The sequence below is a fragment of the Anopheles stephensi genome, chromosome 2 (genome assembly GCF_013141755.1).
Source record: "Anopheles stephensi strain Indian chromosome 2, UCI_ANSTEP_V1.0, whole genome shotgun sequence".
In the NCBI taxonomy this organism is placed as follows: domain Eukaryota; kingdom Metazoa; phylum Arthropoda; class Insecta; order Diptera; family Culicidae; genus Anopheles; species Anopheles stephensi.
The window spans coordinates 66,338,126-66,352,539 of record NC_050202.1 but is presented as its reverse complement, the minus strand read 5'-3'; the positions used below and the strand labels follow the sequence as shown (position 1 = coordinate 66,352,539).

The window sequence follows — 14,414 nt, the reverse complement described above, 5'->3', positions numbered from 1 at the left end:
TAAGAAAATAATCCCTGTTTTTCAACTTGGTCACATCGTTTCTGGTTTGTAAAAAAAGGTTTTATAACGATTCGGTACGTTTGATTACAACGATACGTTTGATGTGAAAAAGAAGGCACGGATTTTACGTCCAAATCAAGGTATGTAGATATAGAAGGTAGAGTTGTTTAGAGCAAATTGACATTTCTCGACCTGACATAACAGTTCCATGGTGATCAAGGGGAAGGGTATTGAGAAGAGTGACGGCAGCGTCGGAGGAGGCGCCGGTGGTGGTATCGCTTGCGATTTTTTGACGAAAAATGCAACCAAATATCGTCAATCGTCTGTGGGACAACACTTAATATGCGAAGATGACCCATAAATTAGCGAAATTGCTCAAAGGACTGAGAATCGAGGCTGTTTGTTCATGTTGGTAGCCCCATACCATATGTTTTTGTAAACAAACTCTGACATAACTCGACTAAAATGTCGCCCTGTCAAATCGATAAAAATCCACCTTCTAAATACATACACCTTGGTCCAAATTATTATATCTCCGCGAGCTGCCGCATGAAGACCAACGCCGCTGTCAGGTTGTCAATCATTTCCTCTCCTTTTCTGGTGTTGATTATCTGCCCCGTTTGAGCATTACACATTGAATCAATTTAACAGCAAATAGTTTATTGCGAAAGCTTATTCAATTTGTACTGAGTGCGCGATTGTTTTTATTTTTCAAGTGAGCATGATTTGTATTATATAAGTAAGCACAACAGGCTGCAGGTTTCAAAAGTCGATTCAAACCCGATTAGTCCGAGCGCACTGCAAGGCATCGAGAGATCATCGTTGCACCTGCACTGTGCAAAATGCAACGGCTTTCCACACCGACCGGCTAAGCCAGCAACCGAATGACATTTACCTCAAGGTGTATAGATGCACACTGTCAGATGCTGAACTGTTCGCAAACACCGCGATTCGAACTATGGGTGAGTGTGCGCTCACGAAACGGTGCCCGCTGGCCAAAACACTGCACATGTGACTGCGGTGTATTGTTGTTATTGTTTTGTTGTGGTTTTTTAACCGAAAGGTAAATATGCAGTGAAAACGCGGAGCGGCCGTGCGGTTGTCGTTGATCGTTTTTGGGTAACGGGAGCGAATTGATAGGGACCAACAGCCAGTAGCTCCAATACGGTGCTTTAATTGGTTTACTGGCCATACGCGTTGCGCCAAGAGTGTGTGTCTCTGTGTGTTTCGGGAGGGTAAATCTGTGCGATTCTTTCGTGGATTACTCACCGTCCATCTCCCCCCGTCATCGTTTGCTGCCATGGTGCGTGTGCGTAAAGTAACGTTCGTGGTACTGTAGCGCGAGTAAATTCATTCCCTAGAGCCCTCATAAAGAAACAGCAAAACCCCGAATAAACAACCATTGCTCGATAAGAACGAGCAGCAGCCAAGTCTTCTTGTTATTGTCCGCGAAACGTCGTCTGTAGCTGTGAAGATTGTGTGTGTGTGAGTTTTTTTCCTCACTGGTCGGCAGATTCAACGTTTCGTGAGTCTCTTCGACAGCCCTTACCGCACGCTTTATTAACGTATCCGCAACAAAACCGTCATCGAGCAAAAGAACCTGCATCCAACTCCCCTCCCGTCTGTGTCTGTGTGAGTGCGCGTGTGACACACACCCAGTGTGGACGATTTAGTACATAAATTAGCCCGCATTAATCACCCCCAATCGATCGATACATTCCGCCGACCATTTGGACCCTGCTCGTCCATCGAAGACTCGTGTGACGTTGTTCAAGATATTAACGCAACAATGGAGCTGAAACCGCCGGAGACGTTGTCCTAGTAATAGTAGTTCCTTTCCGTACCAGTCGGTGTTATCGCGCAATGTTCCTTTAAACGCAATCAACCTGTTTGCAAATTTGCTTGTTCTCTTAAGTTGCCGCACTGTGTCTTACTTTCTTATGTTGCCTGTCGTCTAACACCCGTGCGTGTGCGTGCGTACGTGTGTGTGTGTCACGAGAGGTCTCGTGAATCGTGATACAGAGCAATAGCGGTGTAATCAGCGACGTACCAACAATACAGTGTGCACGAGCCAAGTTGGGAAAACAAAGTAAGGAATTAGTGGTGTTCCTTCTTCTTCGTACGTGTACGCGCGCGCATCGGTACAGCACGCGACGCTCAACCCCGATTATGGCCCGGTCGGGAAGATGGGAAATGTTAAAAATAATTGCACACCTTACGGTAGTTCTGCTGTTTTGCGACACCTGGCGCACGGCCGAGGGTAAGGTAGTCCCGGGCGGCTTCAACCGCGACCGGCATGCATCCCCGGAAATGCAACGGAACGATGACATCGTCATTCCGCGCGTTGAGATAGCTCGGGTCATGTCCGACATTGCCGGGGACAAATTGGTGCTGTATACCGAGGATATTGTAGGGCGGACGTTTATCGTCGATCGGCGCCGGATGGAGTGTCATGAGCAGGTGCACGTGTACGAATCCTTTCTGCCGCTCGAGCCGGTGGCGAAGGAGGACGAGGAGTACTTAAGACAGGCGAAGATTTTGTGCTGGTCTGCCCAGGGATCACCGATGGAGGTCGCAATGCAGGAGGGGTAAGTTATCAAATGCTATCACAGCATGAATTAAGATCCCTAGCAGTACGAACTTAATAAAAAAATGAATTAAGATCCCATACGCCAGATCCCATCTTTGTGACTTGCACTGATTTTGAATCGTACATTAGTACAGTCGGTAATGATCAGTCGAATCATTTGTACTATTTTTTACATTATTATCTTTTTAATTATTATTTTAAGTTCCCTTATCGTGTACAACAACACATAAATAACACATCAACCGATTTTATCGGATTATTTTGAATAATTCTTCAGAGTGATCTCTCTCATAGTGACTGCCGCTTTCGAAACTTTCTTTTGTTGCAATGAAATTTACTGGTGTTACTATACTCTTTACAACAAATAAAATCTCGTATTATTTGCCGAAATCGTAACAAACAATACTAGCGATTATACTCCGTAAGAAGCAGGAACACCACGAACTAGTGGCTCATACAAAACCAGTCTAGTTTGTCTTGTTCAATCAATGCTTGGACAGTGACAACACCTACCTGAGGATATTTTAATTTTTTTAAACCATGAAATTGATTGTCTTTTAATAAGTTGTGCATAAATTTAAAACTATATTGATTTTGTACGGTCATTATTTAGAGATGGAATGAAATATTCAATTTTCCATATGATTTTTTTTCAAAAGGAAGGATTTCTCTCTCGTTACGAGTTCTTCTTGTAATAAATGCAAACACTGAAATAGATCAAATTCGTTGTAAGAGATTTCACTGTATAAAAAAGTGTAGAAGAATCCCTCAGACCCTTTTTTGCAGTGGCGCTGGTTGCTGATATCATAGGAAACAGTATCCACCGTACTCAATTACGAATTAATTAAATGCTTATTTTTTACCATTTTGAAATATTACTAATGCTACTATCAATCTATCAATATTATCGCACTATGACGTGTATCATATTGCTCTTTAAGCATCATGCCAAAGGTTTGTTGCACAACAAAATAGCGCTGTGTGATATGGTTCGCAGGACATGCTAATGTTAACTAAACATTTATTAAACAACTGTTAAGGTAAATTCCTACAGAAAATTTCTAGAACAAACGTTTGCCCTGAACAATGTTGTTCGGTCTGTTGCAGCGGTCGCTTAAACGAAAAGCCGTGCCAAAACGAAAATCGTTCCACAAAGATAGCCCCTTTCGATGAGCGTTATTTTCCATAACATTTCAATATTCGCCAACAACATCTGACGTCACCGTGTTTGCGAGCCGCCAAGTTTATTCTTGGTGCAGCGTGGCGAATAGAACATGCTTATGTTGCGTCATGGATCGTATGATGGAGTTGTCCTAGAGTCGATGGTCGTGGCGGTGGTAGTGTGACGCCAATTTCGCGTGTGCCGTGGACATTGACTCTGCGACACAATATTGCATTAGTTGGTTGGCCATTTGCCGGTGTCTGGCTGCGTTTTTCCACTCACTTTCATTACCATGCGGTAGGGCATTTGCCGGTGGATTCACAGTTCCTGACGGGGCGCTCACAAGACGTGGTGATGATGGTTACATTTGATGGCGACATTTCAACTGCTGTGCGAAGCGAAAAAAGCGTAAGCTTTGGGACAAGCGTAAACCTAAAGAAATCCCTTGTCCGTCATTGAAAATGCAAGAAACGTAGCAGATGCGGGGCTTTTCATTCACACGGGCGCGGGACAATCTTCGACCTTGGCACTGCACAACCTTGAAAGGTCTCTCGTTTTGCCATTTCTAGCTTTCTGTGACTTGATTTTACCCGTAGCAAAGAAGTCCGTAGCAAGCCCTCCTTACGGGGCGAAGACCGGCGCCCATGTCGCCTCGACCACACGCGGGACAATACCAAAATTGCACCGGATGTACAACATTTGGTGATGGAAAAAGAGCATTTTTGCTAGTGGTTGACGGATATTCCGATGCACTAGTACAACATACAAAAAAAAAACAAATATGTCGTTCCAATCATGATGATCTCCGTTGTTGGAATCGTTGCTTTTAACGATATTCAATAATTAAAATCAACAGAGTGCATTTGCATTTCAGTGTGCGATAATCCCATTAAGACGATTAATTTACAAGATTGGTAGTGGCAACGAGGTCCGTCTGAGACGCATTCTGCACTGGTACATCGCGCATTGAATTGCAAGAATAACCGTGAATAATTGTTGCGTTATAGCTTATTAGATGTCATCTTTTCATTTTTAAATTTTTGATGATATTTCGATACATCCTGAATTGTTATTTGGCGCACACTGTGTGCATTATTTTAATTTAAAACAAAAATGTGCGAAACCGGAGTTGAGATCCGATGCGAATCGTTTCCCCAAAGATGAGGACTCATATCCAACTACGAGGTATTAATAATTTCAGGGCTGTATCCTGTATCCGGACCTAACAGGTCGTTAAGCCATTAACAAAAGCAGCTAACAATTTTGGACTACATTTTTCATGTACATATGACTTTATATTTCCCTAATTACTATAAGACTGGTGGAAAAATGTATAAAATCACAGTAAGAGATAAATAAGAGAGGAACCTTTTTATGTGTAATTAAGTACAAATTATCTCTTGCTGGCCCGGCCATGCAAAACCACGTAATAAGAGTATGATTCGGAACAGGCGACAACAGCACCGGTTTCAGTGAAGGGTTCAGAACGATCAACGGTGTTAAGAAGAAGAAATTGAATACGCCGTCTGGCATCATATGTGCTTTCCGAGAATTGCATTTAAACAAGGCGTTCTTGTGGAGATCGTTGGAATACCCTCTACCCCCGATTAAGGTACGGTCGAGTGTTGGGAAAAACAGCATACGACGGTGTGGAAATTAAATAAAAAAAGAGGAAAAGTGGAATGATCGTTTTCCAAAGGCTTTCCATTCCACGATCCATTTCCTTCTGTGGTCAATGATGAGGTGCAGTGTAAAGACGCAGATATGTTTTTAGAAGTCGAACCTTCCGACACGTCGACATAGACACTTGACACAAATGTGGGGAATAAATTCATCAATTATCGTCCGAGTTATTTGCATTTGCAAAAAAAAAAACATATTTTAGTAGGATGAAGCATGTTAAAGCACGAATCATTACATGCAAACCTTATTTCTTATTTAAAAATAATCCATCTATATAAAGCTTTTGATGCGTTCTAATCCGTTTAGAAATCGCGGGAAATAACTTAAACGCTTTTAGGAGCGTTATAAATGTATTAGCCCCTTGTTATTTGTTGCTCCGCGAGCACAACTATGAACGGCCATCTTAATGCACGTGCCATGAGCATGGTGCCTCTCCATGTTTGTTCCAACAGTGCAGAAGTATGGTTGCAGAACGATCACGCTATCCACACGGGGATAAGGAGAAGACGTTCGATCCCCATCGGTGGTCATTTAGAGGTCAGAAGAAAATTGCGCCTCTAGAAGCTCGTAGTGAAACTCTTTTCTCTTTCATTTCCGCGCAAGAAGTATCTTCTTTTTTTTCTTTTCCTTGCACTATTTCTAATATGCAGACATATTGGTTTTCGTTTGTTCTTTGTGGTTTTAAGAAGTATTTTATAAATATTTGCCTTTCACTAAATTTGCGGACGACACATGTACCTTACCATCATTGTGAACTTAACATTAAAATGCCCAAGTTTGGTTTTCATAGTATCAGAACTACTCGCAAGTCGTTGTCTTCGAGAATGTTTTATTTAAAAAAATAGAGAACCGTAGACATATGCCATTACCATACCCACCAACAAACTCATCGCAATCGTGTAAGAACCCTAAACGCAACGCAACCATACGCAATCATCAACTTGTACGATTCGCCCGGGGCGCATTTTAATTCTTCCGCGGGAACGCATATGACAGTGTGTAAATGAGAGCAAAAACAAAGAAGAAATATGGCATGATTGGTTTTCAAGGGTACCCAGGTAGTTGGCATTTATAATTGGTAATTGATGTTATCATCCCATTCCAGTTATTATCTACATTATTAGAATTGCAATACAATTGGTTGGCCTTTGGGGAGGTTTAGGTTAAGGAAAAAATTAATTAACTTATATATAATATTATGTTTCAATTGTTGTAGTGTAAATTGTATTATAATGTTGGATCAATTTCAAAAAACATGAAATTTAATTTGGCCTTGCCCCGTGGCTTTGATTTTTTGTATGTTCCAGCTACTAATTCTAACCGATTGTCGTGTACTGATAAGGTTAAAATTTATACCGAATGAGTAATTTCTTCAGCTGCCTTTAGTTTAAGCTTCAACCACGTGTCTGACGTCCAGATTTGGTATGATAGTGAATCTGCGGTTCTTATCGTAGCACTGTCATGATGTCATTGTTCATTTACACTTTTTTATCGTGAGAGCACGATGTTGTACGCACTAGGAAACTGTGTGCATCAGTGACAGCACGGCGGCATGATTCTGTTACGCTTCCCTCATAGCGACAGCGGTGTTTGTGGCCGAATTGAACTCTCGTGAACAAGCCATTTTTAAATACCAAAACATTGATTCATCCATCAAAAGCTAGAAAGCTTACCTATGGTTCCGATGCGGTTCAAGCGAGGGATAAACTTGCATTATTTGATTTGCGTTCACGTCCTTTATGGCACATTCGGTAGCTAAACCCCGAATATCCGGACTTGGTAAACGCCAAACAGCGGCCGGCGAAAAATTTCAACCGGCGTGAGTTCACTCTGCAACGTTGTACCATGCTGCGAGTGGGGTGGGTATAATAATGTGCTGATAATAGCGCCCGGTGCTCTGTTATCTGTGGACGATTTGATTTGCTGAGTGTTTCGTTGTTTTTTTGTTTAGCTCACCTGTACCTCTTATGCTGTACAGCCTTCAATACGACGGTTGACCGCTTTGAGGAATAAGAAGTTAATATACTCACTCACCTGTCCGGCAGTAAGGGTGGCTTCTGGTTATCTGTTTTCTTTTCTCCATTTATATTTGCGCACCCCCTTTTTTGAATTGATAAATTGATTGGAACGGGTGGGAACGTATCAATAAATGGCTTTGTTTGTGTTTGTGGGATGCTTATCGCAATAGTTTGACGTAGGTTAAATGAAGCGAATTAATGATGTTTCTGTGCTTATTTTACGAGGTGACGAATTGTACAATCTGGAGTGTTAAGTTTTACCAGAAATTAGCATTCGGAACCGAAGGCTCAGCATATTGAATACTGACCTGAATGCTGCTACCTTGAATACTGGCTACATTAATCTAAATTTAATTTTATGCAATATTTGTGCATTAAGTATGAAATACCGAAGTGCAATGCTGCACTAGGCAAGTAATAAGCTCTCTTTTCTTGGCCAATCTCTCCAGGTCAAACTTTAATGGTTAATAAATGCAGTTTCAGTTCATGTGCATTTTTCTTCTCCTTATTATGTTCTATGAGTCAACCATGCTCGTCCAATGCCTGATCTTCATTTTTTTTTACATTTCTTTCTGGCTGTTTTTATCTTTTATAGTTTTCTGTTTGTTTGATACCTGTTAAATTATCTAAAATATCTTCTTTTAACTTTATTTATGCATATCTTGAAATAAAAAAGATTATTGTTTGTTTTTTAAAATGTTTGTTGACTTGCTGGGATTCCTATGGGCACATTTTCTCCACCAGCATAGCGCTTGTTGGACATCGGACTTTAGGGCTACTCCAAACGGACGTGAAATGGAGGAAATGCGTAATGCGCAATTAAATATTTGCCACATACACATGTTCGTTGTTTTGAGTTTGCTGCGCACACTCGAACGACAATTCGTGTAAACGCGATATGTGCAACAACACAGTGCATAGTGCATTGCAAAAGAGCGGTGCCAACTGGTCCAGTCTTTGATGATTTGTTTCCACCGATCATAAGATTAACATAAGCACAAAAAGTAAAAAAGCATATACCATTATCATGGAGGTGTATTGAGTTCGGTATCGGACGTTAAGGAAAACATTACCAATGGCAAGGGTGGATGTTGGAGGGCAGAAGTCTGTAACAGACGGAAACTCAAAATTAATCGCTTGCTATGAACGGTGTTTTGTGTTTTTCCTATTTTTAGATTTTTTTGTAATGCCATTTACCAGTAATATTTATTTAATGCGACCGATAGCATCATACGACGAGAGCCGTTCTTCTCTCACCAAAGCATCGATTGGCTTGATCGATTTTAAAACCTTCGAGAGTTGAATAATGCTGCTTTTTAACGCGGTTACTTCTTATTGATTAAAGCAGAGCCGTGTTGAACAGGGCCGGATGACATCATGACATGTTTGCGCTGTTGTAACTCAAGACAAATTACACAGTGCTACGAAACTGCTATCCCAACACAGTAAAATCCTCTCCTATTATTTCTTTCCACCCTGTTTTCGTGACTCGTCCTTTATTCATTCTTATAAACCTTCCTTTCCATATCTGTTTAAATTTTTTGTTCAGGGCTGGCGTGCTAGAAAATCATGCAAATCAACTGATGCATAGCAGGGCGGCTGTACGCAACAGACGCAACATTGATCGGGAGAGTGAAGGGAGCAAAATAAATACATTCAACAGTGTACAAACCGCGACAAACAACGAGGAGGTACTTCGCATCGAAGGGTTTCGGATCGAGCAAGCAGAAATAACACCCGAAATGGAAGAAAACGGTGTGTCGTCGGTGCGCGTGAACTCACCGGTTACGTTGCGCCTGTTCGGAACGGGGATCAGGCGTAATACCGTCATCATATTCACGCACGAACCGTCCCGTTACCTAGGTTCGTGCCAGGTGCCGGTCACGGAGAAATTTCACGTAAGCCTTGACATGCAATTCCGCTTTATTCTGTGCATGTGTTTCTCACTGCAAAATCACAACGTTTATTGTTTTCACTTTAAGGTGAAAGAAGCGGAAGCTAGCGGTAGGAGCGGGCTGGTGGAGATCGAGCTGCCGGAAGTGATCAAGCAAAAGAAGTACTTCTACATTTGCGCCAAGTACGAAAAAACCGACCCGTTGGAAGGATCGGAAGAAACTGAAAAGGTACGTAATAAGGGAGTAGCGGATTGGATACGCCACGGAGGAAACACAGGGCCCTTGTTGGTGGGGTTCGTTTCTTTCGCGAACGGAAGCGTGCGATAGTAGGGAGGAGGGGGCTACGGTATTATGAAGCGATTACAGCATGGAAAGCCACGTGCTCCGTTCGAACACTCGGCTGTGTTTTCTGTGCTATGCGGAAAGTATATATGTAGGCGCCACACATCAGGTTAATCGATTATTTGTTTCGCTCAACGCAACCTAACATTGATCGATTTTTTTTTTAATTTGTTCATGCACAGGAAGCTGTAAAGGATACGCCCTTTCTTCATCAGGGAGTGGATTCGTGGATGCGTTTGACGAGCCATACATCGATGCTACCGCTATGGCTGTCGATCAGCGTCATATGTGTTTGCCTCATGTTTTCGGCCCTTTTCTCCGGGCTCAATCTAGGTCTGATGTCCTTGGATCGAACCGACTTGAAGGTGTGTGAAAGGGGTTTTATTTAGTTTTTAGATCAGCGAACAGTACGCTAATGTGGCGGGTATGTTGCTTCAATTCACCAGATCCTCTGCAACACGGGCAGCGACACGGAGAAGAAATACGCAAATGCAATCAAGCCGATACGCGATCACGGCAACTTTTTGCTGTGCAGCATCCTGCTCGGCAACGTGCTAGTCAACTCGACGTTTACCATTCTACTGGACGGTCTTACTTCGGGCCTGTTTGCCGTCATTGGTTCCACGGTGGCAATTGTGATTTTCGGTGAAATCATTCCGCAGGTATAAACACAACTTTGGGGATTTGCAGCTGCATGCAACGTTTTCTAATCATGCCCATGTTTCCTTGCAGGCCATCTGCTCGCGACACGGGCTGGCCGTTGGAGCCCGAACGATCGCGATTACGAAGGCGGTGATGGTGATTACAGCTCCACTGTCCTTCCCTATCTCAAAGATACTTGATTTCGTTTTGGGCGAGGAAATTGGCAATTTCTACGATCGTGAGCGTCTGAAAGAGTTGGTTAAGGTAGGGTGTTGTTTGCGTTCAAACGACTGACGAGCACTGGTAGTGTGTTATCATGCTGTTGTCTTTTTCCCCGCTGCAGGTTACCAACGACGTAAACGATTTGGATAAGGATGAAGTTAAAGTGATTGCCGGTGTGCTCGAGCTGCGCAAGAAAACGGTCAAGGATGTGATGACACGGCTGGAGGATGCGTACATGCTGCCAATTGATGCGGTACTAGATTTTGTTACCATCGCCGATATCATGAAGTCAGGTACGATAACATTTCACGCCTATGGTTGTGAGTGGTTCTATTTGTAGGAGATTTTACTTACTACTCTATTGCTCTCATTTGTTGACGGGCAGGATTTTCACGTATTCCCGTGCATGATGGAGATGAGCGAGCAGACATAATCTCAATTCTACACATCAAAGATCTGGCGTTCATCGATCCGGACGATAACGTACCGGTGCGCCGAATGTGCGAGTTTTACCGCAATTCGATACACTTCGTGTTCTACGATCAGACGCTCGATGTAATGTTCAAGGAGTTCAAGTCGGGCACCTTCGGACACATGGCATTCGTGCAACGGGTGAATTCGGATGGTGACGGTGATCCGTTCTACGAAACCCTCGGTCTAATTACGCTCGAGGACGTGATTGAAGAGTTGATTCAGGCGGAAATTGTTGACGAAACGGACGTTTTTACGGACAATAGAAGCAAGATTCGGCGCGAGCGTATCAAGCGAACGGACATTCCCACGTTCGTGGATCGTGCTATCGATGCGGACACGCAGGGTTTGCGCATTGGGCCGCAACTGATGTTCGCTACGTATCAGTACATATCGACCGGTAAGTTGAAAGTGCCTGCTCATACCTCATTGCTATGGTTTAAAATTAAAATTGAACAGCAAGCAGCAAATTGATATATTTTGTTCGTCTCTTTTAGCGGTGTCGGCGTTTAAACGTGATTGCATCTCCGAACCGATTCTGCGACGCTTGCTGAATCAGGACATTTTCCATCAAATCAGGATCAAGAGTAAGGATCGCAATGAACGCATTACTATTATCAATTGCGGTACTCCGATGGACTATTTCGTGCTGATACTGGAGGGACGGGTCGAGGTGATCGTTGGCAAGGAAAACCTTTTGTTCGAAAGCGGTCCATTCACTCACTTTGGACTGCAAGCGATTGCACAAAACGCTAGCGGTGGTATGTTTAAGCATTACCCTATGATGGAACCCTCGATCGTTGTTATTAATCGAAAATGGATTATGCTCGGCACAGATACGTCGGCCAATACACCGCAGGAAATTATGGGATCGCTTGAATCTATCGCCCAGGATGCTGCCTCGCGAAATCAATTCATCCCGGACTACACGGTAAAGGCGATCACCGATGTGGTGTATTTGCAGATTTCACGCATCCGCTATCTGGCGGCCAAGCGTGCCACGCTGCTGGAACGCTCGCAAAAGCTGGGTGACCAATCAATGGATCCGATCGATCCAGAGGTGGAACAGGTACGTGCCTCAGCCTTGAGCCAAGCCCTTTTAGGTGTCGTAATGTTACTTAAATGATGTTTGCATTGCTTTACTAGCTGATGCATTCGCTCGACAAAGGTGACCAGAACAGTATAACGCCTGATGCCACAAACCTGACCGTCAATTCCGGAGCAAAGGCTAGCAAATCATCCAGCAACGTTGCCTCGCCTACGGCTTTAAATGTAAGTGAATCAAATTCAATCAATGTTCTCTCTATGGTAGCATTGTAAATGTTGTTTTGTAAATGTAAAAACCTAACGAACAATGTTTAGCTAACGCATAGACTGTCACTGTGATTATGATCGTATCGTTGTAATGATTAACCGTTGTATTTTTTATGTTTTTTTGTCTCATTAAAGGACCTTACTAACAATACGAATTCCTCTGTGACTCGCAACCATACAGTATTAGTGCACGACAATTCTTCCAGTGCCGCTGCTGCCAACGAGTTTAACATAGGTAGTGAATTGTTCCGTACCGGGAACGGTATATCTTGCCTCCTGTAGCTATCTCTTGCCCGTTAACTGTTAAAGCGAAAGAGGCCGTTACCGTTCCGCACACACTAATGCTTGATCTTTGTATCCTCGTTTTTTCCCCCATTTTTTTGGTGTCGTGATGTTTTGTTACAGGAGCATCGTCCAGCTATGCAAAAGACATGGCTGTCGCTGGGGACCCCGGAGCGGATCCCAGCAGTATCCCGCTGCTGCCAAAGCCATAACCCTCGGTGTACCTCATCGTACTGTACTACCACCCTACCGTGTACAGTACCGTCAGCACATCCGCCCATGCATGAACTCCAACATCAAAATCATCATCATCAGCGACACCACAACCCGAACCACTTGATCGATGTCGATAGGAGTTTAACGTCCGATTGTTGGATGTCGTGCTAGCTGCACCGCTCGTACGCGTTCCGATTTACTTCCACTTTCACTTGGATCCCTATTATTACTACTTGTCCTATATAGATATTTACTATTATTAGGAGAAAAAAATAATACGTTACCAAGCGTTTACCAGGGGTTTGTGCTAATAGCAATCCGGTTGCATTTTGTTTTAAACATACTGTATGCACCAAACCACGTGCAGAATATTGATGATACACGATAGAAGTTAGTTGAGATTTGTTGAGCTGTTGATTGTGGACATTGTTGTTTGTAACGAGTGTAGATTATTATTAGAATTATCCATTTTCCGTTGACGTTTGGGCAGTGTGCCAAAACTCACCCCTCCACCACCCTCCAACGTTCCCGATGACGGAGAAAGTCTTAGACAAAACGCGAAACCTGTTCAGGGTTGGTTGGATAGAGATGCTGGCAGGAAGCATTCAATAGGGCACTAGTAATCAGATTCCTTCAAACAGATAATCTACACCTGAGCGTACAAAAGAGCGTGCCTGTTATTCCCGAGCGCTCCATCAAAGCGGAGCTGGGGCGCGTAAGATAGCGATCGTACAAGCGAAACCCGTGCATACAGGCTCTATTGAAGTCGACATGCATCGAAAGACGAGACCGGTATGAGCAGAACAAACAGAAACAAAAAGCACCGTGTGCTATATTTATCCTAGGACGAGCATTCGTGCGTGATGTACTTACGATACGGCACGGGCGCATTGTGTTTGTCTGTAGCATTGTATCCCAAAAAGTGAAACCAAAAGTAATGAGAGCTCGTGCATTGTAATAGTGCGAGATATATAGCAATACGAATGTATAAGTAGTATGAACATTGGACGAAATAATGACGCAGGAAGTGATCGTGAAGGGTAGTGCTAAACGCTGTACGATATAACATGGAACACGAAGCTAGAATTAGGTAAATGACATCGAGGAGGGCGAACAAAGGAGGAGGGTGTGTTGTCACCGGGGTAGGCAGGGTGGCCGAATCAAAAAACACCCACAGGGCACCAAGAGTGGTTTTGTTTCAGTGTTCTACCACACCACATTGTTTTGTGCTTTTTTGTTATCGATTGGTAGAAAGCAACAGGGAATCAAATAGAGACCCCCCGTACTCCGGCACCGTACGAACGGGGTCCGGCACAGGTATAGTTGTAGATGCAGCGTGTGTTTGTGCATATAGCGAAGCGAATTTCGCAAACAATTATTTTTTACACTTCTCGTAGATGAAAACGAATTCCGCGGAGAATATATAGGTGCGCCTTTCTATATAATACGTTCGTTAGTGTTTGTTCCAGCTTACCCGAATGCCCGAAAGAAAGCACACCGATGGAAAACGAATTTCCCTCCCAGTCAGTCAATTTTTGTTTGACTTGTTGTTTGTTGTCATTTGTTTGTGGTGCATT

General features: G+C 43.2%; 1 protein-coding gene across 4 annotated transcripts; it reads left to right on the top strand.

Annotated features, from left to right (window-relative positions):
- The first annotated feature begins 597 nt into the window (after nt 1–597).
- LOC118504334 (metal transporter CNNM4) lies at nt 598–14,284 on the top strand. 4 transcript variants are annotated; one of them, XM_036038678.1, is made up of 13 exons: nt 598–715; nt 1,916–2,588; nt 9,003–9,351; nt 9,436–9,576; nt 9,873–10,055; nt 10,137–10,352; nt 10,423–10,596; nt 10,676–10,847; nt 10,940–11,425; nt 11,523–11,786; nt 11,862–12,094; nt 12,172–12,297; nt 12,745–14,284. In XM_036038678.1, exons 2-13 carry the CDS (start codon nt 2,170–2,172, stop codon nt 13,006–13,008), a joined length of 3,027 nt encoding a protein of 1,008 aa, XP_035894571.1. In that variant the 5' UTR covers nt 598–715; nt 1,916–2,169; the 3' UTR covers nt 13,009–14,284. The 4 variants fall into 4 exon arrangements, with proteins under 4 accessions (XP_035894571.1, XP_035894570.1, XP_035894572.1 ...); XM_036038679.1 differs by lacking the exon at nt 598–715 and adding an exon at nt 1,001–1,063; XM_036038681.1 differs by lacking the exon at nt 598–715 and adding an exon at nt 12,475–12,574 and having other exon boundaries at nt 1,070–2,588.
- The last annotated feature ends 130 nt before the right edge of the window (nt 14,285–14,414 follow it).

What these genes read in the sequence shown, in the direction of transcription:
- LOC118504334 (XM_036038678.1), top strand. Translation starts at nt 2,170, where the DNA reads ATGGCCCGGTCGGGAAGATGGGAAATGTTAAAAATAATTGCACACCTT. An exon ending in TCGATCCAGAGGTGGAACAG is followed by an intron (nt 12,095 to 12,171) that starts GTACGTGCCTCA and finishes TTGCTTTACTAG; the next exon opens with CTGATGCATTCGCTCGACAA. An exon ending in CCTCGCCTACGGCTTTAAAT is followed by an intron (nt 12,298 to 12,744) that starts GTAAGTGAATCA and finishes GTTTTGTTACAG; the next exon opens with GAGCATCGTCCAGCTATGCA.